Source organism: Leucoraja erinacea, chromosome 41, assembly GCF_028641065.1.
Source record: "Leucoraja erinacea ecotype New England chromosome 41, Leri_hhj_1, whole genome shotgun sequence".
Classification (NCBI taxonomy): Eukaryota; Metazoa; Chordata; class Chondrichthyes; order Rajiformes; family Rajidae; genus Leucoraja; species Leucoraja erinaceus.
Genome location: NC_073417.1, coordinates 1,886,211 through 1,909,107, shown reverse-complemented (window position 1 = coordinate 1,909,107; position 22,897 = coordinate 1,886,211). Strand labels below are relative to the sequence as shown.

The 22,897-nt window shown below is 45.5% G+C and overlaps 1 protein-coding gene across 2 annotated transcripts in view; it reads left to right on the top strand.

Moving 5' to 3' along the window:
- Window positions 1–21,799, top strand: part of dctd (dCMP deaminase) — a 77,897-nt gene extending 56,098 nt beyond the window's left edge. The window contains exons 5-7 of one of the 2 annotated variants that reach the window (XR_008726391.1): window positions 3,406–3,502; window positions 17,893–18,107; window positions 21,736–21,799. Coding sequence is in view for 1 of the 2 variants with exons in the window: in XM_055664641.1 (XP_055520616.1) it covers window positions 3,406–3,502; window positions 17,893–18,007 (212 nt within the window). In the remaining variant the exon portion in view is untranslated. Of the gene's footprint in view, window positions 1–3,405; window positions 3,503–17,892 lie in introns of both variants that reach the window. The other variant, XM_055664641.1, reaches the window with a different exon arrangement.
- Window positions 21,800–22,897: the final 1,098 nt, after the last annotated feature.

Genomic DNA, 22,897 nt, shown 5'->3' with positions numbered 1-22,897 from the left:
CTTTAGAGCACGAGGCAACCTCATTAAACACGATCCTGAGAGGGACTCCCACGGTGGATGTAGGGCAGGCGATTGCCCTGCGTAGGTAACCTCTAGAACCAGAGGCTACAGTCACAGAATAAAAGCTAGGCTAGGCCATTCAAGTCAAGTGTGGTTTATTGTCATGTGTCCCAGACAGAACAATTAAATTCTTACTTGCAGCAACACAACAGATATGTTAACATAGTACACTGTAAACAATACAGTAAATGAAAAAATGTTATAAATATAGTGTTATTATTTTATATTATTTATATATATATATATATATGTGTGTGTGTGTGTGTGTGTGTGTGTGTGTGTATGTGTGCATACATATACCTAAACACATATGAATGTGTATATCTGTATGTATATATGTGTATGTGTGTGTGTGTGCACATACACACACGCACGCACACACACACGCGCGCGCACACACACACACACACACACACGCGCGCGCGCTCACACACACACATACACACACACGCACACACACACACACACAGACATACACACACACACACACACACACACACACACACCACACACACACACACACACACACACACACACACACACACACACACACACACACACACACACACACACACACACACACACACACACACACACACACACACACACACACACACACACACACACACACACACACACACACACACACACACACACACACACACACACACACACACACACACACACACACACACACACACACACATATAAAACAAATAAACAAACAATAATAGTGCAAAAAGACAAAACCAATGGCCCCAAGTCTATGTAGTTCAGAGATTATTTGGAGGTTGTGGTGTTTAATAGTTGTAGGGAACAAGCTGTTCCTGAACCTGGAAGTTACAGTTTTTAGGCTTCTATACCTTCTTCTAGGGTCAAAATGAGAAGAAATGTTCTAAAGAGAGGTCAGGCAAACTTAGATTGCTTTCCCTACAACGGCGGAGGCGGAGGGGAGCTGATAGAAATGTATAACATTATGAGGTCTAGTTAGGTTAGAATAGATAGTCTGGAGCCTTTGCGTGAGATGGAAATGTCAAAAACGAGGGGCCAAGCTTAAAGTCGACATGCAGGGCTAGTTTGTATTTACACAGAGGGTGGTGGATGTCTAGAAGGAGCTGCCAGGGCTGGCTGTTGAGGCAGTTACGATGGTGGGGTTTAAAAAGATTTTTGATAGACAAATGGATATGTAGGGAATAGAGGGGTATGGATCGCGTGCAGGCAGATGAGATTAGTATGACTTGCAGCATGTTTGGCACGGACATTGTGGGCCGATGGGCCTGTTCCTGTGCTGTACTGTTCAATGTGAATTTCTTCATTCTGAAGGGGGTGGGGGTGAATCTGGAATTTTCCATTCTGGGATGCTGGGTGGTCACGGTGGCGCAGCGGTAGAGTTACTGCCTTACAGCGAATACAGCGCCGGAGACACGGGTTCGATCCTGACTACGGCTGCTGTCTGTACGGAGTTTGTACGTTCTCCCCGTGACCTGGGTGGGTTTTCTCCGAGATCTCCGGTTTTCTCCCACACTCCAAAAACGTACAGGTTTGTAGGTTAATTGGCTTGATATAAATGTAAAAATTGTCCCTAGTGGGTTTAGACAATAGTCAATAGACAATAGGTGAGGAGTAGGTAATTTGGCCCTTCGACCCAGCACCGCCATTCAATGTGATCATGGCTGATCATCCCCAATCAGTACCCCGTTCCTGCCTTCTCCTCATATCCCCTGACTCCGCTATTTTTAAGAGCCCTATCTAACTCTCTTGAAAGCATCCAGAGAACCTGCCTCCATCGCTCTCTGAGGCAGAGAATTCCACGGTAGGATAGTGATAATGTACGCGCTGGTCGGCGTGGACCCGGTGGGCCGAAGGGCCTGTTTCCGCGCTGTCTCTCTAAACTAAACTAAGATAAGCTTTGTGGTCGTTGGTTGCATGCAGAGCAGAGATCAATAGATTTCTGGATGTTTGGGAAGAGGGCAGGAAAATGCTTTTGATCTGGAAGTTCTTGCTCCACAGTGGAGCAGATGAGCAGACACAAGAACCTATTGTACCATTCTTCATAAGTTCCTATTGAAACCGCTTCCACAACCAGTGTAGGCGACGCATTCAGCGTAAGAGTGGCTTGCTACACAAAGAAGGTTTTCTCCTCACCAATGTTAAAGAAAGAACTACAGATGCTGGAAAAATCGAAGGTAGACAAAAAAGTTGTAGAAACTCAGCGGGTGAGGCAGCATCTATGGAGCGAAGGAATAGGTGACGAATAGGAGCACACCTCGATTATGGAGATGTCGGAGACCTTACATTTGGAAAGAACTAGACTTGTCTTAATTGACAAACAAGAATTATTTGCTAGAATATGGTCTCCATTTATTGATTTCCTGAAAGGGTAAATTGGTCCAGCACGGAAGCCTGACTGAAACCTGAACCCAGGATTAAATGAATAATTACGTTTTATAATCTACGGACCTATCTCCGAAGCTGTATTATTGGTAATTTATTCTATTCTTTTTTTATCGTATTTTTATTTTCTTCTTTCTTCCTATCTATATAAAAAAAAATAAACAAATAGAAGCAGAGTTAATATGCAATTAATAAACGAGGACCCCAACTAATTTGATAACTGGAATCCCATCTATTAACAATATGTAATTGTTACCAAAATGTGTTTTGATTATGATATGTATATGCTTCTAATAAAAATATTATTTAAAAAAAAAGAATAGGAGTACACCTCATAGGTAGTTTACACCTAGCGGTATGGACATTGACTTCTACAATTTCAGGTAGTCCCTGCTTTCTCCCTCCTTCCCCTCCCCTTCCCAGCTCTCCCACAGCCCACTGTCTCCGCCTCTTCCTCTTCCTTTCTTCTTCTCCCGCTCCCCCCCCCCCCCCCCCCCCCTCCACATTTATTTATTCAATTCTTTATTTTTCGAACAGAATAAAAGAATAAAAAGCAAGTGTGAAACAGCATACAAAAAAACAAAACAAGAATATTTATAAAGTGTCATAAACAATATCTATAAATAAATGAAATCGTATGTGTCTGAAAAGGAGCAGGAAGAAGCCACATCAGTCTGAAGAATCGTCACCTATTTCCTTCGCTCCATAGATGCTGCCTCACCTGCTGAGTTTCTCCAGCTTTTTTGTCTACCTTCATCCTCCTCACCAATGTTTTTTTTGCAAGTACCCTGGTCGGGTTATCAATCCTCATGGCTGTGAAAAACTATTTTGTTTTCTCATTTTTTTAAAAATCTGTATGAGTTCTCACCACTTCAGAACACATCCTCGTAGTATTCTGGCTCGTTTGTGAATATGATATATTGAATGCTCTCTCTTTTTATGTTGTCATAGGCATCAGCAAGGTTGTTTATATGTCAGACAAGTACCGGGACAAGCCAGAAATGAAGGCCTCCAGACTAATGTTGGACATGGCAAACGTGAAGTGCAGGTAAATATATTTGTGTGTTACAAGTCCACCACCGATTCTCCGGCAACTGGTTTCTCATTAAAACTTTCCGAATAGTGAAAGGCCTGGATAGAGTGGACGTGGAGAGGATGTTTCCATTTGTGGGAGAGTCCAGTACTAGCCGTCAAGCCTCAGAATTAAAGGATGTTCCTTTAGGAAGAAGATGAGGAGGAATTTCTTTAGTCAGAGGGTGGTGAATCTGTGGAATTCTTTGCCACAGAAGTCTGTGGAGGCGAAGACCAGAGGGCATAGCCTCAGAATAAAAGGACGTACCTTTAGAAAGATGAGGAAGAATTTCTTTAGCCAGTGGGTGGTAAATCTGTGGAAATCATAATTTCACAAGTGATAGTAGCAGAATTAGGCCATTTGGCCCATCAAGTCTACTCCGCCATTCAATCATGGCTGATCTAGCTCTTCCTCCTAACCCCATTCTCCTGCCTTCTCCCCATGACCCCTGTCGTCTATGAAAGTAAGCATGCAGGTACAGCAGGCAGTGAAGAATGCGAATGGCATGTTGGCCTTTATAACAAGAGGAATCGAATATCGGAGCAACGAGGTCCTTCTGCAGTTGTACAGAGCCCTAGTGAGACCACACCTGGAGTATTGTGTACAGTTTTGGTTCCCTAATTTGAGGAAGGACATTCTGGCTATTGAGGGAGTGCAGCGTGGGTTTACAAGGATGGCGGGACTGTCATATGCTGAGAGAATGGAGCAGCTGGGCTTGTACACTCTGGTGTTTAGAAGGATGAGGGGATCTCATTGAAACATATAAGATTGTTAAGGGTTTGGACACGCTGGAGGCAGGAAACATGTTCCCGTTGTTGGGGGAGTCCAGAACCAGGGGCCACAGTTTAAGAATAAGGAGTAAGCCATTTAGAACAGAGACGAGGAAACACTTTTTCTCCCAGAGAGTGGTGAGTCTGTGGAATTCTCTGCCTCAGAGGGCGGTGGAGGCGGGTTCTCTGGATGCTTTCAAGAGAGAGCTAGATAGGGCTCTTAAAAATAGCGGTCAGGGGATATGGGGAGAAGGCAGGAACGGGGTACTGATTGGGGATGATCAGCCATGATCACTTTGAATGGCTCGGAGGGCCGAATGGCCTACTCCTGCACCTATTGTCTATTGCCTAAGTCTACTCTGCCATTCAACCATGGTGATCTATCTCTCCCTCCTAACCCCATTCTCCTGTCTTCTCTCTATGACCCTTGACACCTGTACTAATCAAAGTGGGGAGTGATAGGTTCTTCCTTCTTTGGCCAGGTATGCAAAGAGTGGCCACATAAAGGTCACCGACAAAGTTACAGAGTATTCCCTTTTACACAAACCATTTTTAACATATTCCATTTTTGGTCCCTTTTAGTTCTCGGCAATTGCCCCAGCGCCAGCCGGGTCCTCCTTTGTGCTCGGCGACACGCCCGTCCTCTGGCACTCACCCGAGTTTCCTTGTGAAAAAGCAGTTTTAACAACATTGAATGTCAAAAGCCCTGTCCCACGGTACGAGTTCATTCCAAGAGCTCTCCCGAGTTTGCCCTGATTCGAACTCGGAGATTTACGGTAATGGCCGCTCGTCGGTACTCGGGGCTCTCGTGGACATTTTTCATCATGTTGAAAAATCTTCACGAGTCTTCCCGTGCTTACCTGCCGTTAGCGAGTCTTCTCGAGTACCTGCCGTTAGCGTTAGGAGCCGCTAAGAGACGTCCCCGAGCTCCGACGTACCCACTACGTTCATTCTCCGTCCTTACCACGAGTTTGATTTTTTTTAAACTCGGGAGAGCTCTTGGAATGAACTCGTACAGTGGGACAGGGCTTTTAGGCCTCTAAATTCAACCTGTTGGGGGAAAAATTCAAATTTAGTTTAGTTTAGAGGTACAGCACAGAAACCGGCCCGCTGAGTCCACGCATTCACCCCGCACACTAGCACTATCCTACACACTAGGGACAATATACAATTTTAACCACTGCCGATTAACCTACAAACCTGCACATCTCTGTAGTGTGAGCAGTAACCGGAACAGCCAGGGGAAGCCCACATAGTCACGGAGAACATATAAACTCTGTACAGACAGCACCCGTAGTCAGGATCGAACCCGGGTCTCTGGCTCAGAAAGGCAGCAACTCTACCGCTGCGTCACCACGCTGCCCCAAAGGCCCTCTAATTTTCACCTGCTTGTGGAAAATGTTGAACTCATTCACCTCCCCCCCGTATCCTGTTCCCCCTGGGACTCCATCGACATCATCCTCTTCTTAAACAAACAACTTCTGGTGGATTATACTCACTGCATCCAAATGTACGTTTCCTCTGGCCGGCATCTTAGTCCAGCTTCAGTCTGAAGAAGGGTTTCGGCCCGAAACGTCGCCTATTTCCTTCGCTCCATAGGTGCTGCTGCACCCGCTGAGTTTCTCCAGCAATTTTGTGTACCTTCGATCTTCCAGCATCTGCAGTTCCTTCTTGAAAAATCTTAGTCCAGCTGCCTGATTGTGGAACTAGCAGCCCATTTCTGCATTGTTGTTCCATCTTGTCATCTCTGTTCTGCTTGAACTGAGCCCTCCCTTGAGTTTGCTTTGAGCCTGCCTGTGTTTGTGCTGTCGAGCTTACAGTGTTTGACTAGTGGGGATGATTAGCATTTCATTGTATTTGCAGCACAGAGACAGGTCATTTGGTTCCACAAATCTATCTGACTGGCTGGCACCTCTTCCCACCTTGCTTCGTTTTACCCTTTTGACACTTCCTAAAGTGTCAGCAACAAACGCTGACCTTGTCAGCCAATGCCCACATCCTGTAAATGAATAAATAAAACAACTATACAAACCTGCAGCTCGGTGGAAGATTTCAGTGACTACTGCAGAAGGCTAGGAATGCTCAAAGAATCTCAATGGTCTGGTGAAGAGATTTTTCCCCCTCTTTGCCAAACGGTTAATCTATTTCCCCCTCACCCACTACCCCATTTCTCCACCCCAAGGAGAAAGAGTCTTGATATCCACGTTGCCAAACTTTCAGATTCGTCCAGATATCAATGAGACTGCCTATTCACGCCAGTCCTGGATTTGATTCCAACTAAGGTTGAGGAGTTTGCATGTTCTCCCTGTAGTTGCATGGGTTTTCTCCGGGTGCTCCGATTTCCTCTCGCATCCCAAAGACGTTTGGGCTTGCAGGTTAATTGGCCCTCAGTAAATTGTCCCTATTGTGGGTGCAAAAGTGAGATAACACAGAACTAATGTGAGTGCGTGATCGATGGTCAGCATGGTCTCGGTGGGCCGAAAGGCCTGTTCCCATGATATAGCTCTAAACTACACTAAACATTTCCTGATTCTGAAGGGTTCTGACCCGAAACGTCACCTACTCCTTTTCTCCAGAGATGCTGCTTGACCCGCTGAGATACTCCAGCATTTTATGTCTATCTTCTGTATAAACCAGTATCTGCAGTTTCTTCCTGCACTAAACATTTCCTTAAACTGCAACAAATGGGTCAAATGTATTCAATTCTTTCTAATAGTCGAATCTCCCATTCCATCAATCCACCATGTGGATCTACACTGCATTGATTTGAGGAGGGTTATTGCTTCTGAATTTAAGATTACCTCTCTAATGGGCCTGTCCCACTTACGCGACTTTTTCGGCGACCCGTCAGTCCGCCAAAAAATGTCAACATGTTGAAAATCCAGCGGTGACCAAAAATACGCTGCGATTCTTTGGTTGACTGAGGAGACAACTCACGACCATACAGGCGACACCCTGACGACATGCCCAAAGAGTCGTACCTTGTTCTGGTCACCGCTGGATTTTCAACGTTGAACATTTTCGCCGACCTGCAACGACCTATGATGGGTGCCGGCAGTCACCGAAAAAGTTGAGTAAGTGGGACAGGCCCATTATGATATGATATGCCATTTATTGTCACTATACATGTACAGTGAAACTGAAAGCTGCTCGTACTCAGTGCATACATACAATTTTACACAAAAAACAAGAAACAGAAAAACAAAACAGAAGGGAGATGGGGGGGGGGGGAATAGGTGCACAAATTCTACGGCGCTACATAAATATATACATATATACAGATGCAAGTCCGTGTTGGGCGGTGTAGTCAGTGCACGTGTGGATTTGAATTTATGGTAGATATAATTCTCGGGAAGCAGCTATTCCTGAGTCTGTTTGTCCTGGATTTGATGCACCTATAGCGCCTTCCAGAGGGCAGCAGGTCGAACAGTCCAAACGCAGGATGGGAGCTGTCTTCCGGATCAAATTAAGTGAAATGAATTTCAGAAATTCAGATGGCGACATATCAGGCTCACAGTTAAACACAGAGTGGTGGAGTAACTCAGCAGGTCAGGCAGCATCTGTGGAGGAAATAGACACTTATGTTTTGGGTCAGGACCTTTCTTCAGACTCGGAGTTCCTGCACACCCTTCCTACTCACCGGATTCACTAAAATATTCCTGTATAATGTCCTTTTTGGGGAACTAATCTAGTTAAGTTTAGATTTCGTTTCGAGACAGTGTGGAAATAGGTCTTTCGGCCCACCAATCCACTCCGACCAGCGATTCTCGCACACTAGCACTATCCTACACACTGTTATATGCCCGGAAGTCAGAATGAATAACAACTTACACGCAGATTGCCTGGATCATGAGAGAGAGAGAGATTTATTACTCAACAGTCCCTGCTTATATTGAACACCAACTCATTAACGTATACATGAATATGTATGAAAACATTACACTGCTCTCCTTTTTTTGTATTAAATCTAAGTACTCAGTTACAATTTTGTTGTTGTGATACTTGATTTAAACCAGTATTTATGAAATTCTAAATGATAACATAATATATTTATTTTACATATCCACACATTTTCGTTGTACTTATACAGTGAGTTACTTAACTTACAAACCTAACCTGACTACTGGTTTACGGATCCTGCCTGATCGTCTAACAATAACAGGTGTAACAGTTTCGGTGATGACTCAACTGTAGGTTTGTTTGGCTCTGTTTTAGTACCCTGACTTTGACCAGAGGAATTTTTTTCTGCACTAACTGTACTTTGTGTTTCAATCACAGTGCTCTCTTCCAACTCACTTTCAGATACAAACTCTGGGATTAGGACTTCATGCTCAGTTTTTGTTTCATCTTTGGCTGGAATCATTTGATCACCATGAACACCTTTGATCCTATCTCCAACCAACTAAGTATATTTTTGTTCCACACACTTCCACTATTTCCCCAACATCCCATTTGGCTCAACTGGACTTGTTGGGAGGACTGAGAACACGAACCTGCTCATCTGGCTTGAAGTACCTCTCCTTTTTGTGGGAGTCAAAATGGCGTTTTTGACAACTGTTTTTGTTCAACTCTCAAGGCCAAATTAGGTTGCACTAGACTTAGGCATATTCTTAGCCTTCTCTTCATCAACAGTTCTGCAGGTGAGTAACCCGTTGGTGTGTGTGGTGTGGTTCTGTACTTCAGCAAGAAACTAGCCAAACGATGTTTCATGCTGAGCTTTGAACTACCCTGCAAAACCTGTTTCATAGAAACATAGAAAATAGGTGCAGGAGTAGGCCATTCGGCCCTTCAAGCCTGCACCGCCATTCAATATGATCATGGCTGATCATCCAACTCAGTATCCTGTTCCTGCCTTCTCTCCATACCCCCTGATCCCGTTAGCCACATCTAACTCCCTCTTAAATACAGCCAATGAACTGGCCTCAACTACCTTCTGCGGCAGAGAATTCCAGAGATTCACCACTCTCTGTGTGAAAAAAGTTTTCCTCATCTCGGTCCTAAAAGATTTCCCACTTATCCTTAAACTATGACCCCTTGTTCTGGACTTCCCCAACATCGGGAACAATCTTCCTGCATCTAGCCTGTCCAACCCCTTAAGAATTTTGTAAGTTTCTATAAGATCCCCCCTCAATCTTCTAAATTCTAGCGTGTACAAACCGAGTCTATCCAGTCTTTCTTCATGTGAAAGTCCTGACATCCCAGGAATCAGTCTGGTGAACCTTCTCTGTACTCCCTCTATGGCAAGAATGTCTTTCCTCAGATTAGGAGACCAAAACTGTACGCAATACTCCAGGTGTGGTCTCACCAAGACCCTGTACAACTGCAGTAGTACCTCCCTGCTCCTATACTCAAATCCTTTTGGTATGAATGCTAACATACCATTCGCCTTCTTCACTGCCTGCTGCACCTGCATGCATACTTTTAATGACTGTTTCTTGAGAGCATCTTTGACAATTCTAACAGACCTTTCCGCCGCCCCGTTTAGGGCTGGATGGTATGGGGGAACAAGTGTGTGTTTTACACCATTCCACTGCATGAACTCTTTGAACTGCTCTGAACGAGACTGAGGCCCGTTATCAGAAACAAGTTCTTCCGGTAAACCATGGCATGCAAAAATTGCTACATTTGTTCACCAGTGACTCGATGTCACTGTCAATACCTGGCCAACACACAAAACTTCTGGCAATTGACTTCATGCTTACTGTGCCAGGATGTTCGGCATGAAGTTGATTCAGAATTTTGTTTCTCAAAGACTCTGGTACAACCACTCTGTAACCTCACTTAATGCATCTCTGCTCACATGATAATTCATGGAAAGGCTTCGGCTCTGAGTTCAGAACTGAGTTCAATCCACTATCGATTCAATGTCTGTTCATAGACCCTCTTCAGCACAGTGTCTTTCTCTGTTTCTGCTGTAATTTCTGTTGCAGTCACTGGAAAGTCTTAATCTACAACTTGCAGTGTGTAGATTTAATTCTCTCTTCCCACGTCAGAGTCAAGGGGGCAGATTATTATCTCAATCGGGTTAAGTTAGGTAAGGGGGAGGTACAGCGAGGCCTGGGTTTCCTTGTACACTGGTCACTGAAAGTTGGCGTGCAGGTACAGCAGGCAGTGAAGAAAGCTAATGGAACATTAGCCTTCATAACAAGAGGATTTCAGTATTGGAGTCTTCTGCAGTTGTATAGGGCTCTGGTGAGACCACATCTGGAGTATAGTGTACAATTTTTGTCTCCTAATTTGAGGAAGGCCATCCTTGTGATTGAGGCAGTGCAGCGTAGGATCACGAGATTAATTCCTGGGCTGGCAGGACTGTCATACGAGGAAAGATTGAAAAGACTAGGCTTATATTCACTAGAGTTTAGAATGATGAGGGGGGATCTTATAGAAACGTATAAAATTATAAAAGGACTGGACGAGCTAGATGCAGGAAAAATGTTCCCAATGTTGGGCGAGTCCAGAAACAGGGGCCACAGTCTTAGAATAAAGGGAAGGACATTTAAGACTGAGGTGAGAAAAAAAGTTTTCACCCACAGTTGTGAATTTGTGAAATTCCCTGCCACAGAGGATGGATTTAAGAGAGTTAGATAGAGCTCCAGGGGCTAGTGGATTCAAGGGATATGGGGAGAAGGTAGGAACGGGTTATTGATTGAGGACGATCAGCCATGATCACAATGAATGGCGGTGCTGGCTCGAAGGGTCGAATGGCCTACTCCTGTACCTATTTTGTATGTTTCTCATGGGGCAACCGGGACAATGCATCTGCAACTGCGTTGCACTTGGAGCTTCTGTACTCCACCTTGTAGTCATACCGGGACAGTAAAATTGCCCAGCGCTGCATCCTTGATGACTTGGGACCAAGTATCACTAGTAGTGACTTGTGATCAGTCACTAGGGTGAATGGTCTGCCGAGAAGAAACTGGTGGAATCTTTGGTTCTAAACACGATGCTGAGTGCTTCCTTTTCTATCCGTGCATAATTGCGTTAGCTCTGTGATAGGGTGCGGGATGCAAAAGCAATAGGTTTTTCCTGTCCGTCATTCATTACGTGGGAGATCACTGCGCCTACACCATAACTGGGAGCACCACAAGCAAGTTTCATCTGGCGTGTCGTATCGTAGTGAACAAGAAGTTTGTCACTTGTCAAGTTTTCCTTGCAGATGTCACGTTGCTGTTCCTTTCCCCACATCCATTTCACATCTTTTTGCAGCAGATGATGTAGTGGGTTTAGCACAGTTGCTAAATCTGGAAGGAATCGTGCATTGAACTGCACCATCCCAAGGAATGATCGTAGCTCTGACACATTGTTGGGTTTTAGAGCATTCACTATTGCTTCAGCTTTCGCCTTCACAGGGTGAAATCCGCTGGCGTCTACTTTGAGTCCAAGGTAGACCACCACTGACTGTGCAAATGCACATTTACTTTGTCACAGTTTGGCATTGTGGCAGTTCAGTCGTGTGAGAACTTGCTCGAGGATTTCCAAATGTTCTACCATGCCCTCTGAATATAAGTAGGTCATCCTGGTTGCACACACAGTGCGGAATGCTGTAACATTTTGTCCATGACAGACTGGAACATTTTCGGGGAGGATTTCACACCATAGGGCAGCTTTGTATATGCATCGTGGATGCATTAGTGATAATTTTTAAAAACTCTTTAGATTCTGGAGTAGTTCCTGAGGATTGGAGGGTAGCAAACGTAACCCCACTTTTTAAGTAGGGAAGGAGAGAGAAACCGGGGAATTACAGACCAGTTAGTCTAACATCAGTAGTGGGGAAACTGCTAGAGTCAGTTATTAAAGATGGGATAGCAGCACATTTGGAAAGTGGTGAAATCATTGGACAAAGTCAGCATGGATTTACGAAAGGTAAATCATGTCTGATGAATCTTATAGAATTTTTCGAGGATGTAAGTAGTAGAGTGGATAGGGGAGAACCAGTTGTATCTGGACTTCCAGAAGGCTTTCGACAAGGTCCCACATAAGAGATTAGTATACAAACTTAAAGCACATGGTATTGGGGGTTCAGTATTGATGTGGATAGAGAACTGGCTGGCAAACAGGAAGCAAAGAGTAGGAGTAAACGGGTCCTTTTCACAATGGCAGGCAGTGACTAGTGGGATACCGCAAGGCTCAGTGCTGGGACCCCAGCTATTTACAATATATATTAATGATCTGGATGAGGGAATTGAAGGCAACATCTCCAAGTTTGCGGATGACACTAAGCTGGGGGGGCAGTGTTAGCTGTGAGGAGGATGCTAGGAGACTGCAAGGTCACTTGGATAGGCTGGGTGAGTGGGTAAATGTTTGGCAGATGTAGTATAATGTGGATAAATGTGAGGTTATCCACTTTGGTGGCAAAAACAGGAAAGCAGACTATTATCTGAATGGTGGCCGATTAGGAAAAGGGGAGATGCAACGAGACCTGGGTGTCATGGTACACCAGTCATTGAAAGTAGGCATGCAGGTGCAGCAGGCAGTGAAGAAAGCGAATGGTATGTTAGCTTTCATAGCAAAAGGATTTGAGTATAGGAGCAGGGAGGTTCTACTGCAGTTGTACAGGGTCTTGGTGAGACCACACCTGGAGTATTGCGTACAGTTTTGGTCTCCAAATCTGAGGAAGGACATTAATGCCATAGAGGGAGTGCAGAGAAGGTTCACCAGACTGATTCCTGGGATGTCAGGACTTTCATATGAAGAAAGACTGGATAGACTCGGCTTATACTCGCTAGAATTTAGGAGATTGAGGGGGGATCTTATAGAAACTTACAAAATTCTTAAGGGGTTGGACAGGCTAGATGCAGGAAGATTGTTCCCGATGTTTTGGAAGTCCAGGACAAGGGGCCACAGCTTAAGGATAAGGGGGAAATCCTTTAAGACCGAGATGAGAAAAACATTTTTCACACAGAGAGTGGTGAATCTCTGGAACTCTCTGCCACAGAGGGTAGTTGAGGCCAGTTCATTGGCTATATTTAAGAGGGAGTTAGATGTGGCTAAGGGGATCAGGGGGTATGGAGAGAAGACAGTTACGGGATACTGAGTTGGATGATCAGTCATGATCACATTGAATGGCGGTGCAGGCTCGAAGGGCCGAATGGCCTACTCCTGCACCTATTTTCTATGTATCGATGAATACAATCCCTTATGAGTGTTGATAGTCAAGTACTACTGACTTGCTTTGTCGACATTGAGTTGGGCGTAAGCATGAGACAAATCCAGTTTAGTGAAGACTCTTGCTCCGCTAGTTTCTGCGTACAGATCTTGTGAGGTTGGTGACGGATATTGTTCGTCATCACCGGCTTGGTTAATTGTGACTGTAGTCACCACATAGTCGAATAGTTTTGTCGGCCTTAGGTACGGCCACAATTGGTGTTGCCCAGTTACTCTGGTCTGTCTTCACGAGTACTCCATTCCGCTCTAATCTGTCGAATTCTACCTCCACTTATTGCTTTAGTGCATATGGTACAGGTCTTGGTTGACAATACACAGGTCTCACATCTTGCTTCAGTCGAATGTGTGCCGAGTACCCTGTTATTCTCGTGTAACTGTCAGCAAAAATCTCCGCATGTTGCAAAACAGTCCTGCACTGTATTTAAAGGATGAATTCCCAAACTCTACCCCATCCTCGTCGCCAATTTTGTTATATTCCGGACGGCAGAATGAATAACAACTTACACGCAGGTTGCCTGGATCACGAGAGAGGGAGATTTATTACCCAACATTCCCTGCTTATATTGAACACCAACTCATTAACATATACATGAATATGTATGACTACATTACACACACTGGGGATAATTTGCAATTTTTACCGAAGCCAATTAAACTACAAATTTGAACATCTTTGGAGTGTGGGAGGAAACCTGGGCAAAAACCCACGGGATCACTGGGAGAACGTACAAACTCCGTACAGACAGCTCCCTTAGTCAGGATCGAACATGGGTCTCTGGCGCTGTAAAGCAGCAACTCTACCGCTGCTCCTTCGTACTGTCCTAAATAACATAAAATAACATCTGATAGTTCAAAATATCTGCTGGTCTGGCATCACCAACGCCTGAACATGCGGATTAATTCCCAGCGGATCACGGTTGTACAAATATCTACATTAGAAAATATCTATATTATAAAATACATTTGGACAGGTACATGGATAGGAAAGGTTTAGAGAGATGTATGAAAAGTGCTGGCAGGTCTTCTTCTTGCGAATGAAACATGCATAAACCAAAGGAATAGTTAGATCTCGCACCAGGTGTTGAGCAGCCAGGTTGTTGTCTCTGTTTGCGTCAATGTCTGCCAGGCCCTGCCACAGCTCCATTTGGTGGGTGGTAGAGCGGGCACCCAGAGAGGACATGGTTGGCTGCCTGTTGTTCTGCTCCACATTCACAGGCTGGGCTCAGGCGGAGGGAGCCCCCATCTATCTCCAGACGCTGGCGTTGAAACGCCCAACTCCAGTACCAAGTCTGTTGAGCTTCACCCCATGCTCCTCTGGGGAGATCAGACCCTGAACAGCTTTTATCTGGCGAAGAGATGTAGCTGTGTAATGGAGATGAGGTTGCCTTCCACTCCCTGTGACCACTTGGTGGCTATCCAGTGTGCTTCTGTCCCAGTTGGCTGGATGGATGGATGCTAGGAGTTGTTTTCCATATGGAGCAAAGGGGTGACGGGACTTCAGTCGGGGTGGCCTCTGCTCTCTGCTGGAGGAGGTGATCTGGGTCCATGGCAGAGAATGTGAGGTGTTACATTTTGGGAAGTCCAACATGGGCAGGACCTACACAGTGAATGGTAGGGCACTGGGGAGTGTTGTAGAGCAGAGGGATCTCGTAGACAAAAATGCTGGGGAAACTCAGCGGGTGAGGGAGCATCTATGGAGCGAAGGAATAGGTGACATTTCAGGTCGAGACCCTTCTGAAGAAGGGCAGGAGGATGAGGGGTGATCTTATACAGGTGCACAAAATCATGAGAGGAATAGATTGGGTAGATGCACAGACTCCCTTGCCCAGAGTAGGGGAATCGAGAACCAGAGGACATGAGTTTAAGTTAGGGGGGAAAGATGTAATTGGAACCGGAGGGGTAACATTTTTACATAAAACGTTGGTGGGTGTATGGAACGAGCTGCCAGAGGAAGTAGTTGAGGCTGGGACTATCCCAACGTTCAAGAAACATTTAAACAGGCACATGGAAAGGATAGATGTAGATCTATGGGCCAAACAGGGACAGATGGAACTAGTGTAGATGGGACTTGTTGGTCGGTGTGGGCAGGTTTTCACGCTGTACAACTCTAACTTTTTTATTTCATTTCTCCTTGTTCAGCTTTAATCAGATCCAAAGCTCTCAATATCAGGAAGGTGACAGTGGCAGATGTAATTATGGGAAAAATGGTAAAAGTTTTCAGATTGGTGCAAGTGTTTGGTAGTCAATTTACTTCCATGAGTGAAAGGAGGTGTCATAGCGAGTGCCTCTCATTCTCAATCAATGAGAATTAATGGTCAGCAAATGATTTGAGTAACTGCTGCTTCAGGCAGATGTTGCTGATAGTCATAAGGTGATACAGTGTGGAAACAGGCCGTTCGGCCCAACTTGCCCACACCGGCCAACAATGTCCCAGCTACCCTAGTCCCACCCGCCCTCGCTTGGTCCATAACCCTCCAAACCTGCCTATCCATGGACCTGTCCAACTGATGGGAAGTTATTTCTCAGCACTACAATGGCTTGTCCTGTATTTGAAATTCAATTTGATCTTGAGTCCTAGTTAACTTGTCCATGCCCACCTAGATGCCCCTTCTAAGCCAGTCCCACCTGCCCGCATTTGATCCATATCTCACAACCTTTCCTATCCATGTACCAGTCCAAGTGTCTATGAAATATAGAAAACAGGTGCAGGAATAAGCCATTCGGCCCTTCGAGCCCAAAGAGCTATATCGAACTCTCTTGAAAACATCCAGTGAATTGGCCTCCACTGCCGTCTATGGCAGAGAATTCCACAGATTCACAACTCTGGATGAAAACGTTTTTCTTCATCTCAGTCCTAAACGGCCTACCCCTTATTCTTAAACTGTGACCCCTTTAACTGCAACTTTTACAAGCTGTCATGACACCTGTCTCAACTATCTCCCCAGGCAGCTCATTCCATACACCCACCACCCTCTGAGTGACAAAATTGCCCCTCCAGTTCCTATTAAATTTCTCCCCTCTGGCCTTAAACCTATGCGATTTGACATGCTCATCTTGGGCTACATTGTACAACCTGCATTGGGAGAATCACAATCTACAAATAGTGCTACAATCTACAGGGTGTCACGGTGGTGCAGCAGTAGAGCTGCTGCCTCTCAGCGCCAGAGACCCGGGTTCGATCCTGACTACGGGTGCTGTCTGCATGGAGTTTGTACGTTCTCCCCGTGACCTGCGTGGGTTTTCACCGAGATCTTCGGTTTCCTCCTACACTCAAGTCAAGAGTGTCATGTGTCTCAGATAGGACAATGAAATTCTTGCTTGCTGCAGCACAACAGAATATTGTAGGCATAAATACAGAAGACACACTCCAAAGACATACAGGTTTGTATTTTAATTGGCTTGGTATAAGTGTAAAATTGTCCCTCGTGTGTGTGTGTGTGTGTGGGGTAGTGTCAATGCTCGGGGATCACTGGTCGGTGCGGACCAGTGGTCTCCAAGGATCCTACAGTGCTTCTACGCAGCGGCGGTGGAAAGCATCTTGTCCGGGAACATTACCATCTGGTTCGGGAATTGCTCTGCCAAGGACAAGAAGGCTCTGCAGAGAGTAGTGCGTTCGGCCGAACGCACTATGGGAACTTCACTCACCCCCCTGCAGGAACTATACAACAGGAGGTGCAACTCCAGAGCAAACAAAATCATGAGAGACCTCTTCCACCCCTGCAACGGACTGTTCCAGCCGCTACGGTCAGGCAAACGCCTCCGTTGCCATGCAGTGAGAACGGAGAGGTTGAGAAGGAGTTTCTTCCCAGAGGCAATTCGGACTGTAAACGCCTTTCTCACCAGGGACTAACTCTACAGAACGTTTTTTCCTTCTATTATTTATTATGAAAAAGAATATGTGTGTTATGATTGTGTTTATAATTTGTTTGGTTGTTTTGTTGTTTGTCTTTTGCACAAAAGTCCGCGAGCATTGCCACTTTCATTTCACTGCACATCTCGTATGTGTATGTGACAAATAAACTTGACTTGACTTGACTTGACTTGATCTGGTGGGCCGAAGGGCCTGTTTCCTCGCTGCTTCTCTAAACTTAAGCTAAACTAAATGTGGCTTCACGGGCTCCTAAGTTCTTCATCGATTTTGCTAACTCTGAAATTGTGCTGCGAATCCAAAGATGACCGGTTATACTTGTTTGCCGTTTCAGTGCAAATGAGCTCCCTTTAGACCCTGTGGCAATCTCTTCCACAAATCAAACATCAATTCAATGCATGGGAGATTTAGAGTTAGACCGTGCAACAAACTGGGAGTTTAATAATTAAACCTCTTATGTTCTCCTTTGTGCGCTTAAAATGCGAACATCCGTGTGTGTGCGCTACCTTTTTTTTTAATGAAACCTAAGCTCCTCTGAACAAAAACGCTCTTTTTTTTTACAGCCAATTTACTCCGAAGAATAAAACAATCACCATTGATTTTGATACAATAAACAAAAGTGGAAGTTGCCTGGACTCGTGCAAAGTTGCTGCACCAGCATCTCCTTCAAGCTGCTAATCATTCACCCTGGACAAACACGAGCTCCTGCTTTCAATCAACTTTTTTCTGCCAGTTATTCGTCAGACGAAAACTCCCGCTGTCACTCCCCATTTTAATGGTACAGTTGAACCGATTACTTTAGATTATATTTTAAAAACTGGTGTATGTTTTGTGCTTTCTTCTCCGATTAAAGGGATTAAGGGGCAGAAGTTTAGGGGTAATATGAGGGGGAACTTCTTTACGCAGAGAGTGGTGGCGGTGTGGAATGAGCTCCCAGTGGAAGTGGTGGAGGCAGGTTCATTGGTATCGACCAAGTTTAAAAAAAAATCCAACGCTTGGTAAGCACGTAGAATGTAGGTAGCGGGCAGGTCGGAGCTCGGGGACGTCTCTTAGAGGCTCGTAACGCTAACGGCAGGTACTAGGGGAAACGCGGTAAGCTCATGAAGACTCGTGAAGATTTTTCAACATGTTGAAAAATGTCCACGAGAGCCCCGAGTACCTACGAGCGGCCATTACCGTAAATCTCCGAGTTCGAATCAGGGCAAACTCGGGGGCCCTCTTGAATTACCTCGTACAGTGGGACAGCCCCTTTACATATATCTTATTTTTAAGATAGTTCCTCAAAAGTTGGAACTTTTTCCAACATATTTCGTATTTATTGGCGAGACCACTGGGCGACCATTTGCGCTGAACACCTTTTGCTCAGCCCGCCTTGGCCCACGTGACCTCCCGGTTGCCAAATATTTTTACTTCTTCCTTTCCCATTCCCCCACTGTCTTTTCTGTCCAGGGCCTCCTCCACTGTCAGAGTGAGGGCCAGTGTAAAATGGAGGACCAGCAACCTCCTTTTCTCCTTGGGCAGATAACAACCAGGTGGTGTGAATATTGATTTCACTAACATTTCAAGTAACCCTTGCATCACCTCTCTCCCCGGCCCTCCCCCATGCGAGTCATCGTACCAGTTTCACTGTCGTCCCGGTGAGTTTCATTGAATGCACGGTAGACAACAACGCTGGAGAAACTCAGCGGGTGAGGCAGCATCAATGGAGCGAAGGAATAGATGACCTTTCGGGTTGAGACCCTTCTTCTGACAAAGAAATTGAATGCATATCTCGTTATCACCTTGCCCACCGCCAACAATGGAGCAATTGATCATCGTTACTTTGTTTGTATATCTTTCATTCATTTGTTTTTTCCATATACCTCTGTATCACCGTCTATATCTCTCGTTTCACTTTACCGTGACTCAGTCTGAAGAAGGGTCTCGACCCGAAACGTCACCTATCCATGTTCTCCACAGATGCTGCCTGACCTGCTGAGTTACTCCAGCACTCTGTGAAACGTCACCTATCCATGTTCTCCAGAGATGCTGCCTGACCTGCTGAGTTACTCCAGCCTTTTGTGTCTATCTTTGGTTTAAACCAGCATCTGTAGTTCCTCCCTACTAGATTTACTAGGGGTAGTCTTGACTCTTGACTAAGTGCAAGCTGCCCAAACGAAATATGAGACAATAGGCAATAGGTGCAGGAGTAGGCCATTCAGCCCTTCGAGCCAGCACCGCCATTCAATGTATTCATGGCTGATCATCCCCAATCAGTACCCCGTTCCTGCCTTCTCCCCATATCCCCTGACTCCGCTATCTTCAAGAGCTCTATCTAGCTCTCCCTTGAAAGTATCCAGAGAATCGGCCTCCACTGCCTTCTGAGGCAGAGAATTCCACAGATTCACATCTCTCTGGGTGAAAAAGTTATTTCTCATCTCCGTTCTAAATGGCTATACCCCTTATTCTTAAACTGTGGCCCCTAGTTCTGGACTCCCTCAACATCGTGAACATGTTTCCTGCCTCCAATGTGTCCAAACCCTTATCAATCTTATATGTTTCAATAAAATGCCCTTTCATCCTTCTAAATTCCAGCTGCTCCATTCTCTCAGCATATGACAGTCCCGTCATCCCAGGAATTAACCTGGTGAACCTTGCTGTTACTCCAGCATTTTGTGTCTACCCCTTAAACTTTGTGCTTCTCACCTTAAAGCTTTGTCCTCCAGTGTTTGACATTTACACACTGGAGAAAAAAGTTCCATCTGTCTACCCTATCTATATCTTTCATAATTTTATATGCTTCTATCAGCTTTTCCCTTCAACCTCTGGCTTTCCAGTGAAAACAACCCAAGTTTGTCTGACCTCTCCCTGTAGGTAATACCTTCTAATCCAGACAATAGACAACAGGTGCAGGAGTAGGCCATTTGGCCCTTCGAGCCAGCACCGCCATTCAATGTGATCATGGCTGATCATCCCCAATCAGTACCCCGTTCCTGCCTTCTCCCCATATCCCCTGACTCCGCTATTTTTAAGAGATCTATCTAGCTCTCTCTTGAGAGCATCCAGAGAACCGGCCTCCACCGCCCTCTGAGGCAGAGAATTCCACAGACTCACCACTCTCTGTGAGAAAACGTGTTTCCTCGTCTCCGTTCTAAATGGCTTACTCCTTATTCTTAAACTGTGGCCCCTGGTTCTGGACTCCACCAACATTGGAAACATGTTTCCTGCCTCTAGCGTGTCCAAGCCCTTAAAAATCTTATATGTTTCAATGAGATCCCCTCTCATTCTAAACTCCAGAGTGTACAAGCCCAGCCGCTCCATTCTCTCAGCATATGACAGTCCCGCCATCCCGGGAATTAACCTTGTAAACCTACGCTGCACTCCCTCAATAGCAAGAATGTCCTTCCTCAAACTAGGGGACCAAAACTCTTCTCAACCCTCTCCAAAGCCTCCACATCCTTCCTGTAATGGGGAGACCAGAACTGCACAAAATGTGGCCCAACCAAAGTCCTATAACTTGGAATATTTACACTGGGACTTCTTGAGCCTGAGATCTTTTGTTTGAGGCTGGTGCTTTAAAGTATAGAAGTGGGTTTTGGAATCATTAATAGGTTCCATGGCAAAATTCCAGCAGACTAAACCAAAGGAGTTTCAGACCCAGAGACAGTGGTGGCGCAGCGGTAGAGTTGCTGCCTCACAGCGCCAAAGACCCGGGTTCAATCCTGACTACGGGTGCTGTCTACGTTTGTACGTCTCCCCGTGACCTGCGTGGGTTTTCTCCGAGATCTTCGGTTTCCCCCCACACCCCAAAGACGTGCAGGTTTGTAGGTTAATTGGCTTGGTAAATGTAACTAGTGTAGTGTTAATGTGCGGGGATCGCTGGTCGGCGCGGACCCGGTGGGACGAAGGGCCTGTTTCCGTGCTGTATCTCTAAACTAAACTAAACCTTTCACTCAGGGAAAAATCTGAAGGGACAAAAATGTTTACACAATGATTGGGTGCCTGGAACTCACTGCCAGAGGAGGTGGTGGAGGCTGATACGATAGTGGAGTTTAAGAGGCTTTTAGTTAAGCAGGGAATGTAGGGACACGGATCACATGCAGGCAGATTATAATAAAAAAGGAACTGCAGATACTAGTTTATACCAAAAATAGACACAAAATGGTGGTCACTCAGCAAGTCAGGCAGCCATTTTGGGTTGGGACCCTTGGTCAGAGATTAGGTCAACTTGACATCATGTATGGCACAGACATTGTGGGCTGAAGTGACTGTCTCTGTGTTGTACCCTGCTATATATATAATAATCTTCTATGTATTAAAAAATGCAAATGCTAAAAATGTTTTAAGACAGTTCAAGACATATGAAATTTAAATGGAACTTTGAATGAAAATAACTGTTTTTTCAGCGTCTATAATTTACTTCCTAGGTGTCATCTCCAGCCTTCCTGGTGTTTTCTTTGTTACGGTTATATTAAAGAACAAGAACAGAAATTATGATGTTATAGAGTCTCGTTTTTTTCTTTCTGCTGCTTTTAAAAACTTTTAGCATTTCCAATAGAGGCTTCCCCTACACCAAAGTATTCCGTTCTAATAATAGCTGATCTTAGGATCAAGGGGGCCATTTGGCCGAGTGTCCTGCAGAAACAAGGAACTGCTGATGCTGGTCAAGCTTCGACTTTGTTCAGAGATACCAGTGGGGTGGGAGATTGCAACCTTCACGTGGTCCGCCCTGTTTCGACGAATGCAATCAACCTGGCGTGCACAATCAAATAAGATCAAATAGAACAAGTTGTCCTACAACTTTAGGCTGTGCACGCCATACGCAAGAAGAAGAAGGTGAAGATATACCAATGAGGAGGGCCGAATGGCCTCCTCCTGCGCCTATTTTCTATGTGATCGCCTCGGTGTCGACCAGCGATCACCCTGCACACCAGCACTATCGTACACCCTGTGGACAATTAAAACATTTACCAAAGCCAATTAACCTACAAACTTGTGTGTCTTTGGAGCGTGGGGGGGAAACCCGGCGAAAACCCACGTGGTCTCAGGGAGATTGTGCAACATCCATACAAACAGCACCCGTAGTCGGGATCGATCCTGGGTCTCTGAAGTTATAAGGCAGCAGCTCCACTGTGCATTGACACAGAGTGCTGGAGTAACGCAGCGGGTCAGGCAGCATCTGTGGAGAACATGGATAGGTGACGTTTCACAGAGTGCTGGAGTAACTCAGCGGGTCAGGCAGCATCTGTGGAGAACATGGATAGGTGACGTTTCACAGAATGCTGGAGTAACTCAGCGGGTCAGGCAGCATCTCTGGAGAACATGGATAGGTGACGTTTCACAGAGTGCTGGCTGGAGTAACTCAGCGGGTCAGGCAGCATCTCTGGAGAACATGGATAGGTGACGTTTCACAGAGTGCTGGAGTAACTCAGCGGGTCAGGCAGCATCTGTGGAGAACATGGATAGGTGACGTTTCACAGAGTGCTGGAGTAACTCAGCGGGTCAGGCAGCATCTGTGGAGAACATGGATAGGTGAAGGTTTCACAGAGTGCAGGAGTAACTCAGCGGGTCAGGCAGCATCTCTGGAGA